The sequence below is a fragment of the Sinohyriopsis cumingii genome, chromosome 3, assembly GCF_028554795.1.
Source record: "Sinohyriopsis cumingii isolate HCF-2022 chromosome 3, ASM2855479v2, whole genome shotgun sequence".
Lineage (NCBI taxonomy): Eukaryota > Metazoa > Mollusca > Bivalvia > Unionida > Unionidae > Sinohyriopsis > Sinohyriopsis cumingii.
This window is the reverse complement of record NC_142963.1, coordinates 141,160,948-141,174,647: the sequence shown is the minus strand read 5'-3', so window position 1 is coordinate 141,174,647 and position 13,700 is coordinate 141,160,948. Positions and strand designations below refer to the sequence as shown.

At 37.0% G+C, this 13,700-nt stretch overlaps 1 protein-coding gene across 1 annotated transcript in view; it reads left to right on the top strand.

Moving 5' to 3' along the window:
- Window positions 1-516: 516 nt before the first annotated feature.
- Window positions 517-13,700, top strand: part of LOC149803966 (uncharacterized) — a 61,008-nt gene continuing 47,824 nt past the window's right edge. The window contains exons 1-5 of the mRNA XM_089953794.1: window positions 517-654; window positions 2,938-3,202; window positions 4,215-4,244; window positions 7,883-10,269; window positions 10,873-12,742. Coding sequence (XP_089809920.1) covers window positions 538-654; window positions 2,938-3,202; window positions 4,215-4,244; window positions 7,883-10,269; window positions 10,873-12,742 — 4,669 coding nt within the window. The 5' untranslated portion in view covers window positions 517-537. The remainder of the gene's footprint in view (window positions 655-2,937; window positions 3,203-4,214; window positions 4,245-7,882; window positions 10,270-10,872; window positions 12,743-13,700) is intronic.

Genomic DNA, 13,700 nt, shown 5'->3' with positions numbered 1-13,700 from the left:
GCGAGCATTACGTATTACCAGATATTATGTGGGAAAGTTACAATTATAAAATTTGACTGTTGAAATCTATCACCTGGATTACCAACTATCACCTTACTTTCTTAATTACGTTTATGACAAGCTTAATATTTCCTGAACTCTTAGATTTTATTTCCACGTTAATACTGCTGTATACAAAAAATATTCTCGCCATAAATGAAAAAAAAAAAAACGGTACAAAATTCTTTAAATCATAAATTAATTTATAACGTTTTCTTTAAAGGCCTGTTTATCTAAATGTGCTTATAAAGAAAATTCCCTTAAGACCTCCATCGTCTTTATCATCCAATGTAAACTGTAAATGGAAGAAATGATTTTCATCCCGGACTTTCTTGATTAATTAACATATTATTTGATGTTTTAACATGTACTTTTTAAAGTTGAGAATGCTAAATCTGTCTCTTTTTCAAGTTACTATGCTAAACAATTTTCATTTGTAATAACCTTAAGAACAAATGCTTATATTGTCAATTGCAGCTTAAAGAGTGGGTGTGTAAGATGTGCCAGACACGCCGGAAGTTGGTGCTGTCTTCCGGGATGTGGCATCCTGGGTGTGAGTTGGGTGCGGATGTTCCATTATCCAGAGAGATTGAGTCCAGTCTTGAGAAATTCAAGGTTCTTATTCTTATTATTTTCCTTTCCTTGAAGCGTGATACTTGGGCTAGAATGTGTTGTGGCTAAATACAGTTTTCTTATTGGAAATTATTAGCCAGGGCATCAAGTCAAGCGATAAGTCCTGAGACATTTTGCTTCGATTAGTCACACTTTTAGATCTCAAAAAGATAATAATAACAAAATATAGTATATAATTAAACACAAATCAGGAGCGAAATTAGCAGATGCTTTAAAGATAAACGCCTATTTGGAGATAGCAACAGTTGAATTTTTTGAAATTACAATAGTTTAGTGTGTTCACTAATCGAAAGGTAGGGCAACAGAAAGACCACCTAATCGTTTACGTTTCTGGTCTACAGTTGCTATTCATCGTTACTGTTCAAGGTAACTTAACTGTTTGACTTTTTTAAAAAAAACAACATTTTTACACATCAGACATTGATTTCCATACTGGACACGACGAATAATGTTTATAGACTTGAGCGGCACTATCAAATACTTGTCTCGCTACTGGTCCTAAACAGCGACCATGTTGAGGAGTTTTGAAAAAATACAGGAAACTACATTTCATTCATATCTTGTATTTTTTTTTTATTTCGTGGATTTGAATCTCAGTTTTGCAGCCAAATGCAAAATGGTGAATACTTGCAGGTGTCAATACAGCCAACAAAACCTTCCCTACCTTATCGTTACATATCGAAATGACACAGGAAGAAACCTTCCGATGCTCAGTGATGTAGTTGTAAAGATATATGTATAATTAATGAGTAAAGGAAATCAATCTTTCGTCTTTAAAAAAACGATTAAAGATGAATGTAACTCCCTTTTTTTCTTTCGACTGAAAATTGTTTTAATCCCACTTAAATTTATTATGGAATAAACCCGTTAAAGATGTTCGTCTGGAGACTGATTTATTTGAAATCAATGTCACATTTGTTCTTAACATTGATCAATCTGCTGGTGCATTTAATGTGGGGACCCCTTATGCTGATTTAATTATTTGACGACGTTTCAGAGATTTTTTTGGTGGTCGTTTGTGGGTTTTCGAGGGTTTTACGATGTATTGCAGCACATGAAAGGCTATACGGTATGTATAGTGGAGGACGACCCTGGGAAAACCTCTGGAGAAAAACAACATAACACCAACCCACGGGTACCTAACGGCAAACTTTCTCACTCATCGACGTCGGCGGAGTCGGAGATTCGGACACACGCGGACAGATACGAAATTTCAGCGATCTGTAAAGGCAAACTACATAGACCACTTGGCCGCCCGTGGCCTCCTCTTTTTTTCGGTTGTTCAATAGTAACTTTATTATTATTATTATTGTTATTATTATTATTATTATTATTAAAAACTTTTTATTAAGAACTCATTATCGAATTATTCCAAAAGAAATTCCGCGTCTGCAAATTAATGAGAATATGTGCGCATGTGCCGGAAATACGTAGTTTTAGTTTTTCAATGATCAAAGCGGAGAGTATATAAAGTGGAGATAAAACATTATTTAATTCTTTGTATACATATAACCATTTTAAAGTCATTCGGAAGTACGGGTGTAAACTTTACTGTGAAATAAAGCATCGGCAGATATGTGTCTTTGCAGTTTAAAGTTGGACTCTAGTACATACGATATTAAACATCTCTTTTAGGTCCTAGATAAAACGAGCAAAATAAAAAAAATAACAGCTTTAAAATGCACTGGAAAATTAACTACATATATAATATGCATGTTTAAATTTATGTAAAAAAGAGGCTTGTTTCACACCTATGAAAAATGTTAAAAGCAAGTTTGCCAAAGTGAGAGTTAACACATGAGACTCACATCTTTTACATATGTACATCAATTACGTATGTTGCTCTCATGTTTTATCTGTGACGAACACGTGCAGAGTGGTGTAAAACTGCACGTTTATAACCAGCGAGGTCACACACACACACACACACACCAATCTATATTGGTAACAAACTACTTGGGAAAAAACTACAACAATATTTCTTGATACAAACATAAAAATATCTGACGCTAAACATTATATTTGCCGAGTAGGAAGGAAACATTATATTTGCCGAGTAGGAAGGAAACATTATATTTGCCGAATACAAAAGGCTTGAAAATCTAAAATGGAATTAACAATATCAAAGTTACTTTACAAACTAACAGTATCTGCCTCTCTCCTACGTACTAAACAGTATCGGCAACACCGTAGACTGTTATACCAGTAATTTTTTTTATACAAATTTAAAAACAACGGTCCTAATAAGAACAATGGTATTTCCAGGCTGAAAGTGCGTCACGTGCACCGTTAGAGAGATCGGCGTCTGCAGAAGTTGCAGTAGAACAATCTAAAGAAGATTCAAAACCGATAAAAATGCCCCGCCAGGCGTCGCTTCCGGATCACGACAAGCAAATCAGTCTAGACGAAGCCAAACTGGAAACAATTACGGAAGCTGGCAAAAGTTCCGGAACTAGTCTAGAGCCATCGCCAACAGAAAGCGCAGGCTCCGATGATGTGCGCAGTTCGACGGGAACCTCTAGATTAAAAGGTGATTCGTTGCTTTATCTTCAACCCGATCTTCTCCTAATGGATTTCGCTTACAATAAACATGAAAAGATACACACACACAGAAATGTATGCAGTGGTCAATGACTAAATCTTTTAAGTAAATGCTCGATTCTGTCTGATTGAGTGGTTCCTTACTCTTTTTTATGATTGGGACCTTTATGATTGCTGAATAACCATTAATCTAAATCATTTTTTAAATGATGCATTTGAAACAATTACTGGTTTCAATCTTTATAAAGTCTTTCTCTGTCTTTGTGACCGCGAACACATACGCACATATGCGCACACATGTACATCTGGACCCTCAAATAAAATACAGTCCGTCCAATCGTCATGCAAGAGACATAATTCTCGAAGGCTACTTTAGTAGAATATCTTGCTACTAAATTCCGATATAGGTTACATCTTTGTTATCTGTATATGTTACATCTTTGTTACCTGTATAGGTTACATATTTGTTACCTTAATATGTTACATCTTTGTTACCTTAATATGTTACATCTTTGTTACCTGTATAGGTTACATCTTTGTTACTTGTATAGGTTACATTTTTGTTACCTGTTTAGGTTACATCTTGGTTACCTGTATATGTGGTACAATTGCATTGGACGCCGGATTTTCTTTTCTTAACCTGTAACTTTGGCGCAACGGCAGCAGACGCTCGAGCCTCGTTTGATGTTCTTGTTACCAGGATATATGGTACAATTGCAGCAGACACTTTAGCCTGGTTCTATATTTTTCTTTCCATTATATTTAGTACAATTCCATCAGACCTGGTTCTATGTCCTTATTACCACATATGTGGTTCAATTACAGCCGACGTTGTATTCTGGTTCTGTCGATCTGCTAATTATACAGTTAATATGAATTCGTTCTAATTTCCCATATGAATAAATTATGTTATATTTTCGAGTCACTTATTTGTTTTACCGACCCCGAGAACGCTGATTAATGATGATTGCGCTTTCTTTTCTTGTGTTGCTCTACCGCAGGCGTCCTGATGTCAGTGGTGGGCAGTTGTGGTGATTATTTATTACATTATTTAGCATGCCAGCTATATATCCGCACTATTTTGTTTACATTTCTCCAATGAGTGCCAGGGAAATTTAGAATAACGAAATGCGATAATTAGATATTTAGCGGGGGGAAAATGGGTTTTTGCTTCATACAGAACCAAGTTTAGCCAGTAAGTGAGAAAACTGTAATCTTACGTAGTAGAGATTTAAAACATACATGTATAGAAATAAAAACTGGGTATTTGTTTCTAGCATTATAGCGTGTCGGATAAGTTATGCACTCAGAAGAATAACTTTAATCATTGCTATCTGTTCAATATCAACGTTGAAGGCTGAGTCGAGGGAAATTCTTTCAGAATGTAGGTATTAACTGAATTTAAAAAAAAGAATTAAAATTAAGATTTATCGACGGAATAGAATCGGAATAGAAAAATATTTATTTATTTATTCACTTATTTATTTATTTGTGAAATCTTAAAGGTCTTGCCGAGACAACTTGTAACTGAAGATCAATTAATTTACTTGGCTAGATTTTATGTTTATTCCCCAAAACCTGGTACTCATTGTGAAGATTTAATTTCCTACTCGAGTCACATTTACTTGTAATATGCTAACCTTTGTAAAGCACCTGTTTCCGTGCTTCAGTAGAGTCCTTTGTCCCGCAAACTGTAGTGTCAAACATGTTTCTAAAATATTTTGTTCTTGTTGTTGTTTATGGTGGTTGTTTTTGTTGCCGAAGAGAAACGAGAGATTCCATGACTTAAAGTTTTTCTGTTTTGTTCCTAACGCTTGCCAAATCATTGTTCTCAAACTGTTAATGTTTTGTCTCCTATATTAGTTATGTTTAAACGTCCGCCCATTAGTATATTCTTGCACATGTTAATGACATCCCTTTTTAAAGGGTCACCAGGACACTCTGCCTAGAAATTTGACTTATATTTACAACTTTTGATATTATTACTCATCCCAGTGGTCATTTTCTTCAACAAATTCCTCTCATTTGGAGACAAGGTATAAAAACCCTATTTATTTTTGTGTTGCTTTTCTTGCAAATTGCTATGTCCTTTCACAGATTTTATCTCTATTCTTTGCGTGTGTGAATTCTTTTTCCACGTCCATAAATATGATTTTATCCTTCTAGATCTAGTTTGACACCGTACACGTTCACGCAATTTGATCGTGTGTTACAGAGTACACGGTCAAACAACTTGTTAGTCTCGTGCATTGTACACGTTCAAACAACTTGATCGTGTGTGACACCGTACACTTTCACACAACTTGAATTTCACACAACTTGATCGTTTGTTACACCGTAAAAGTTCATACAATTTGATCTTGTGTTACACCGTACACTTTTACACAAGCTGATCGTGTGTTACACCTTACATTTTCAGACAAGTTGATAGACTGTTACGCTGTGCACTTTTACACAACTTAATGGTGTGCTACACCGTGCACTTTCACAAATCTTGATCTTGTGTAACGCATTACACTTTCACACAACTTGATTGTGTTACACCGTACGCTTTCACACATGTTGATTGTCACACTTTATCGTGTGTTACGCCGTATACTTTCAAACTACTTGATAGCGTGTTACATCGTACACTTTCACACAGCCTGATAGTCTGTTACATCATACACTTTCACACAACTTGATAGTCTGTCGCACCGTACACTTTCAAACAACTTGATCGTGTGTTACACCGTACACGTTCACACAACTTGATCGTGTGTTACACCGTACACGTTCACACAGTTTATAAAGCTTCTAGCAATAAATGTTAAATCTTCCATTGTCTGTTACATTTCTCTGCGTAATAGTGCTCATAAATTATTACCTACGCTTAGGTTTTTTTTATATCTATAATTCGTTCTGCTTACAACACATTGAATGTCTATGAATAGGATGAGTTTATTTTTCGTTACTTGAATTATAACAGAATTAAATTAACTTTTTTATTCGTTGCTGGTTATCTATATCAATCCAATTCCAATATTCGGCAATCAACTTCTTTAATTGTACAAATATTGATACACACCCAAGTAAAGTTAGTATTTTTTATATTTAAAAGAGCATTTTGTGTATCCTTTTAAATCAAAAGAAAATGTAAATCTCCCTTGTTTGGTTATAATCTGGACGGACTTATAACAGTGTCGATGAATGTTCGAAATAAAGAGCATGCAAACATTATGTAGAAATGTTTGCATCAGCCTGATGAGTGTAGGGAATGTAAGTGTAGGTTTTAGATTTTGTTAGGTCGCAAAAAGCCCCGTGTATTTCGGACAAGACAAAATTTTCAACAGATCAAACACTAAAAAATACTTATTACATACCCCATTTTGACAAATATATAAACTAAGTGTAAATTATTTCAATACACATCTAAAGAGGATTAATTGCAAAAGTATGGTCGTTGTTTATATGTATCATTGAATCTACATTGTATGACGTGACCTGTCTTTGCGTCTTACTATTATTAATAGACAGATGTGATGTGTTAAACAGCAGCAAGTTTTTGGAACATCAATGTGTTTAGCAGCACCTAGTAAATAATTGAGAACGTGCACGGCATTAAAATCTTGCCGGATAATTCAACTAAATTAAAATCTTGCTGGATAATTTAACTAAATTAAAATATTTCCGGATAATTCAACTAAATTAAAATCTTGCTGGATAATTTAACTAAATTAAAATATTTCCGGATAATTCAACTAAATTAAAATCTTGCCGGATAATTCAGCTAAATTAAAATCTTGCTGGATAATTCAACTAAATTAAAATCTTGCCTGATAATTTAACTGAATTAAAATCTTTCTGGATAATTCAACTAAATTAAAATCTTTCTGGATAATTCAACTAAATTAAAATCTTGCCGGATAATTCAACTAAATTAAAATCTTGCCGGATAATTCAATTAAATTAAAATCTTGCTGGATAATTCAACTAAATTAAAATCATGCTGAATAATTCAACTAAATTAAAATCTTACCGGATAATTCGACTGAATTAAAATCTTGCTGGATAATGCAACGCAATGAACTTGTATAAGAACCACGAAAAGTAAATATCGTAAGTTGTAGTTAATTAAATTGGGTCCAATGTCAATGCTGTTTTTCTTTAGTCCTCAGAAGTCCGTAATGTGGACCGTCTCACTATTATTATTATTTGCATCTCATACACAATGTTTTATGTAGTTGATCGAGTTATTTCAGTTAAGTTTTATCCAAAAAATACCAATTAAGAAATATGACCGCTCCTTTAAACATTGTATTGTGTGGTCGTTGTTGAACATGACACTATCCTTTGTTTCATCTAAGTCATGTAGTGTTCTTTTCTCTATTCGACCTTTACTAAAATCTCATTCAAGTCTACACATTTACTCTTTGCTGGTTAAAATCATGACAGCAAATGAATCACATCGAGTTTTCACTCAATGACTTGTCACGCTAGACTACTGAATCTGTAGAATTTATTAAATATTTATTCATTAATTTGCACATTTACTGCTTGTATGCCACGTTCCCTGCACCTATGTGCAAAATGTAATGACTGTTCTCTGGCATCATAGCTGGCGTATGTCATTCATCGTGTTTAATTTTGTTTTCTTCTTTATCCATTGATGCTCTTCTTTTTCAACTAGGGATGGGGACGGTGAGCTCTAGGAGCGATTCGGATTACTCGGATATCACATCTGATGTGGACATGGAAGACGTATCTATGCTTCGTTTCCATGACGGCTTCAGTCCTGATGACGTAAGTGACGACTATTCCTTGATGAGCATCGGTAGCAGTGATGATAGTGGTAAGATGAAGCGTAAACACCGACCTAAATCTCTCAATCTTTCACGATCTCACAGTGCCACCTCTTCCGAAGATGAAACTGGAACTGATAGTGCCGTTAGCACGGACGTTGAGAGTAAATATTTGGCTGCGGGTAATGCTCAAGTTCTGAATGATATTCGTATAGCACTGGCAGCGAGTGCTTTCGTGGAGGATATGCGTGAAGTGGACATGTCACGTGATACAGATGAGGATATCACAGATGCCTCATTACTGGATTCTCGTGAAGATAGCAGACAGGACAGGTTTAGCCCAACAGTGCCCATAAGTCCTAGTTGGCGAGAGGGGTTAGAAAGTCCCCCTTTCTCTCCGCGAAGACGAGACAGTTATCCAGGTAAAAGGCGCGGATCACCATCTCCCAAAGAAAAGCGTTTACAATTTACATATGATATATCCCCTCCCGCTCGCCAGCTTTCGTTTGAGGAAATTTATGGCAGCGCCCAACATTCCAAAGAAGACAAAGAAGGTGTCACTGCAGGAACTGTTGCCGTTTTTGCTCAAAGACCTTTGCCTAAATCCCCAGAGGAAATTAATGACGATTTCTTTTGTGTTTCTGGTGAGACACTTGTTTTTGATAAGCCCTCTAGTCTTAAGAAAAGTAAACCATTCTATGACCTTGGGAATGCTCAAGAATACCCGGATGTGTCGGATTCAGATACTGTAATGGATCTAGCGACCTATGCTGCAACTATTGCAAGTAACACTGCTAATCTGACTTCAATGTCTGTGTCTCCTACCAGTTTGCTTGCTTATGCCGAAGAAGGTCCCGAATCTCAAACCAGTACCGCGAGCTCTTCCCCAGTCTCGCCCGGATTTTACGATAACATCAAGGACGAAGACCACAGTGCAGAAGAGATGGAAGATATGGAGCTGGCAGACCCGTCTCAAAAGCCAATAGATTATCATGGTACTAAACGTCAGAAAGCAAGACCTCCAACCACCGACTGGTCACCTGTTATCGATCTTTCACCCATTATGGATGTGTCTCCCTCAGTTGAGGAGGCTGAACAACAGGAAATGCTACTTAGTCAGCAAGAAGAGCGTAAACGACAAGAATCACGGGAGTACATGCATGAAGAAGACGAAGATGAGCATGAAGACGAGGATCAACTTCATCAAGAACGTGAAGAAGTAGAATATAAATACTATGGACTTAAAAGATACGAACGAGTAGAAAATATAAGTTCTTTTTTTGATGACGGTAACGGTAGTGTCCATGGGGATTACTTGTGGAGTCATTCTGAAACTGATTCTTCCAAGACCACGACTGAGACGGAAAGTGATGCCAATGGGGATAAAGATGAAGTTCCTGAAACTGCTCCAGCTTGCACGAGTTCCTCAGCGACACCTGTAACAGAAAGTGTGACAACAATCCACACCCTTACAGCAAAAGAAAATAAAATCGTCGATAACGTGGCAAAACCATCTAGCTCACTAACAATGCCTATCAATACTAAAATTGTCGAAGATGAATCGAGATCTAATGTCTCGGAAAATATAAAAACTTCTTCCTCTTTGAACAGTTCAGCAACGTGTAAAACAAGAAGAAAACTGCCTCAACCGACCCCTGAAATTTTAGCTACCCATAAAACAAGACCCAGTATACCAAAACCTATTGATGCAGATAAATTGAAAACTACCGTTGGACAAACACAGGTTAAAGAAACCAAACCAGAATTAGATGAAGTTGTCACCAGTGGCCAAGAGAAGTATGATTCTAATCGCAATGTTGCCCAGCCTCAAAGTGCAGAGGCACAGCTTGTAAGACAAGATACAGATGAAAGGAAACGTAAAGCAAAAGATATGAAAGCAAAGCCAGATCCTGAGCTGATTAAACATATTGAAACAGAGGAAGCCAGCATGTCACCACAGTATCGCGTTCTGGACTCTCCACCTAGTCCAGAGACAAAGACTGTTACGCGGCGAGAATACTCCGACAGTACATCAGTATCTCCATCTTCCTCTCCTGATATAGACGTTTATCAGTATCCATCCCCAGTTACTCCCCCTGATTCAGACTCTTCACCGCCAAAGCCACATTCTCCTTCCTCTGGAACAGATTTTGAGGAGGAAGCACCCTTCATTGAGCAACACAGACCTGTTCCAGCGGAGAGAAAGTCTGCATATACTCAAGATAAAGGTCCAGAAGCCAAATCGGTTCGAGAAAAAGTAAAGATGTTTGAAAAGGTAAATTGCTTTGATGTATCGACAAACTCTTCTTTTGACATGTGGGAGATTGAATACAGATTTCTCAATATTATTGGTATATCAATCTCCTAAACACTTTAAGAAATAATGAATACTGAAGGGAAGATAAATTACACTTATAAAAATGGTAAAATTGATTTCTGTTTAGATGATGGAGTTAAAATCCTGAATAAAATATACTAAAATATATAATCTACAACTTTCTCTTGTCCTCTCCTATCCATGCCATCTAGCCTACCAATGCAATCTTGCCTGCCCATGCCATGTCGCCAATCCATGCCATCTTGCCTACCCATGCCATATTGCCTACCCATGCCATCTTGTCTTGATTTGTTCCCCTCTTGTTCACACTGTTTCCATGCGTATGAACAGAGACAACATGTAGTAAGTATTGCTCAGCGAAACTACAATTTGAGGATAAAGTAAAGTACATAATTTAGCGACACAAACATTAGAATAGTCGGAGTAAAACATCTGACTGAAGAAAGACAAAGTTTTCTTGTTCATTTATATAAAACAAACTAATAGTTCATAACTTTACTTGTTTTATACTAGAATAAAAAAAAATATACAATTTTGCAGGAAACACAACCACCTCCCATCCCACCAAAGCCTAAACCATCGTCACAAGTCAAGGAACCCAAATCAAAAGAACAAAAGAAAGTTAGACGGAGGCTTCCTTCGATACCAAATGAAGAGGAGCAAATTTCAAGCCATAAGTCTAAAGTACGATCACACAGTGCTCGCAGGTCTGCATCAAGATCAGAGTCCAAACAAGCCAGAAGACAACCAGCGACGTCATCTCAAAGTGACGACTCGTCCATGAATGAGGAGGACTTGGAGGTTGCTAACATCATTAGACATAAGTATATAAATGACTTGGACAAACCATCTCTCGACAAACGGAATGGTAATTATTTAACCGTTCCCGGGGATGCTGGTGGCGGAGCCTCCAGTAATGGATATAGATCGGATGAGTTCCTTAAAGTGAACATTCCTCCAGATGTGGCGACGTTTTCAGCAGAGGGTGGTGTGGAACAGTATAGAGACGAAACCGATAGGATTATTGATTCTTTGATCAATATCTATGATGAGCCAATCACTAAGGCTATGAGATCTCTAAAGAAAAGACTTCAGGTGGAGCTTCGTCGGGTGACAGAGGGACGGAGAAGAAAGATAGAAGAGTTTGAGGAAATTAGAGCACTGAAAATTCAGATTGGGGAGCTCAAACTTAGTGACGATACACAAAAACGATTATACGATCCGCGGACTGGGAAACCTGTGTCTCTTCCAGCAACGAATGGCAAGAAGAAAGGTGTATCCCCATATCCAACCCCACGGTCATCACCACAAGTACTGCCGCGACGAGCTAGACATAAACGTCAATCGTCGGACCCTATGGTAGCCAAATTTTCTCCTATCAAAGAGGATAAAGATATTGAGTCAGAAATTCAAAACAAAACCGTGGAAGAATATAAACATGCAAAATCCGCGACTGATGATAGTTCTCAATCTGGTTTGAGTGATAGTGATAGTATTAGATCCGAGCCTCTGTTTAATGCACGGTATCACAAAACCAAACCTTCCGATTATGCAAAAATGTTCTTCTCGAAACAAGCCAGTTCTGCTGAAAGATTTGATGTGCAAAAACTAATGTCTGGCCAATTACCCATGAGCCATTCTGAAGGACATTTGCCAAACAAAACAATAAAGGGTGTCACATCTCCGACTCTTTCAGATGAGGAGGAAAGGAGATTGAGGGAAGAAAAGAAACAGCAACTTCAATATGAAATCCAAAGGAGAAAACAGCAATTAGCTGGAAAATCTGCACAAGCAGAATTAAGGAAGTCGGTAGGATCAAAACAATACTTAGCACATAGCTGTGATGAACTTCCTCGGCGGACTTCAACCGCATCTGGTTTTCCGTCATCGCGGCCTATTCCCACCGGAATTATCAAGCCAATAGATGACGATGACAGTTATGCGGATTATAAAAGCGTGTATCGTGATCAAAGTTACAGCTCTACCGAATATCTTGCTCACAAACAAGAGGAAGCCATGCGTCAAAGATATGAAGAATTGGGGGCTTATTCAACTCCATTTCTCTATAGTGGAGACATTGGTGAAAAGAGTGCTTTCGTCCCTCAAACAAGAAGGACAAACCTGGAGGTGTATTCGTATTCCACAGGAAATGTCAATATTAACAAAGACGTTGGATTGTCAGGAAGTGTGACCCTGCCAGAGATTCGCACGATAAGATCGGACATGGATATAATCAAAGTACGAGAGGCCCAGAGTGGATTATCCGATACCGAAAACAATAACTCGCCAAACGATCTTACTCCGGCCATGCCGTTGCTCGATGACGTTACTGCCAAATCAAGGAAGATAATTCATGAAATAGGAAGCGGAAGTAGACCCGTATCTGCAGAGTTCAATCTAGGAGTAGAAGGTTCGTATATTTAATTCATCAAAATGTTATCGCTTCTTCCGATTTTTCCTCAATCATATGTCATAATCTACTTTTTATAGTAAATAATAATAATAATAATAATAATAATAATAATAATTAATAATAATAATAATAATAAATAATGATAATAATAATTCTGAAACAAAAAAATATAAAAGAACATTTGCAAATTGAAAAGAAGATTGACCTAATATTTCCCGAATGATAAAGGGAATACCAAACATCACGTCTTTTCGGATTACTGTTTTTGATACATCTTCATTGTAGTTTTATCATAGAAAGATTGCTAACACAGCCTGATTTTGAGTTTCATTCAAATTGTAAAGCACATGAGGATTATAATACAGTGTTAGTAATTCCATGGACCGTTCCTGTGGCCTAAGAAGTTAGAGAGTCCGCCTTGGGTGCGGGAGGTCGGGGAGTTCGAAACCCGGCCGAGTCATATCAAAGACTTATGAAAATGGTATTTGTGGCTGCCTCGCTTGGCGCTCAGCATTAATATGCTATTGTTAGGACTTGTCGGCCTGGTGTCAGGATAATGTGACTGGATATGATATGATGTCCCATTGATAGACATCACTAAAACCTGCCACAGTGCAGACATGACAGCGATATGACTAAAATTTTTAAAGCTACATAACAAAAAACAACACACAAACAAGGTAATTCCATGGGTCTTGCTTTTTTAATGGGGTTATTGTTTGTGCAGCGGCTACGCTTAATAAATCTCAGTTTAGTATTGTCAGATAATAACTTTTACGATATTTGAAAAAAAAAGGACTATGATTTTTTTATATATACAGATTTAGTAAATTTTAGGAATATCTTTCCGAAATTCAGTCAGTTTCTGACTACATTCATGACGCATTCATAATATTGATGTCTGAAATCCATTTTCTTTTCATCGGGTATTCAAATGGCATATGTCAAATGCTAT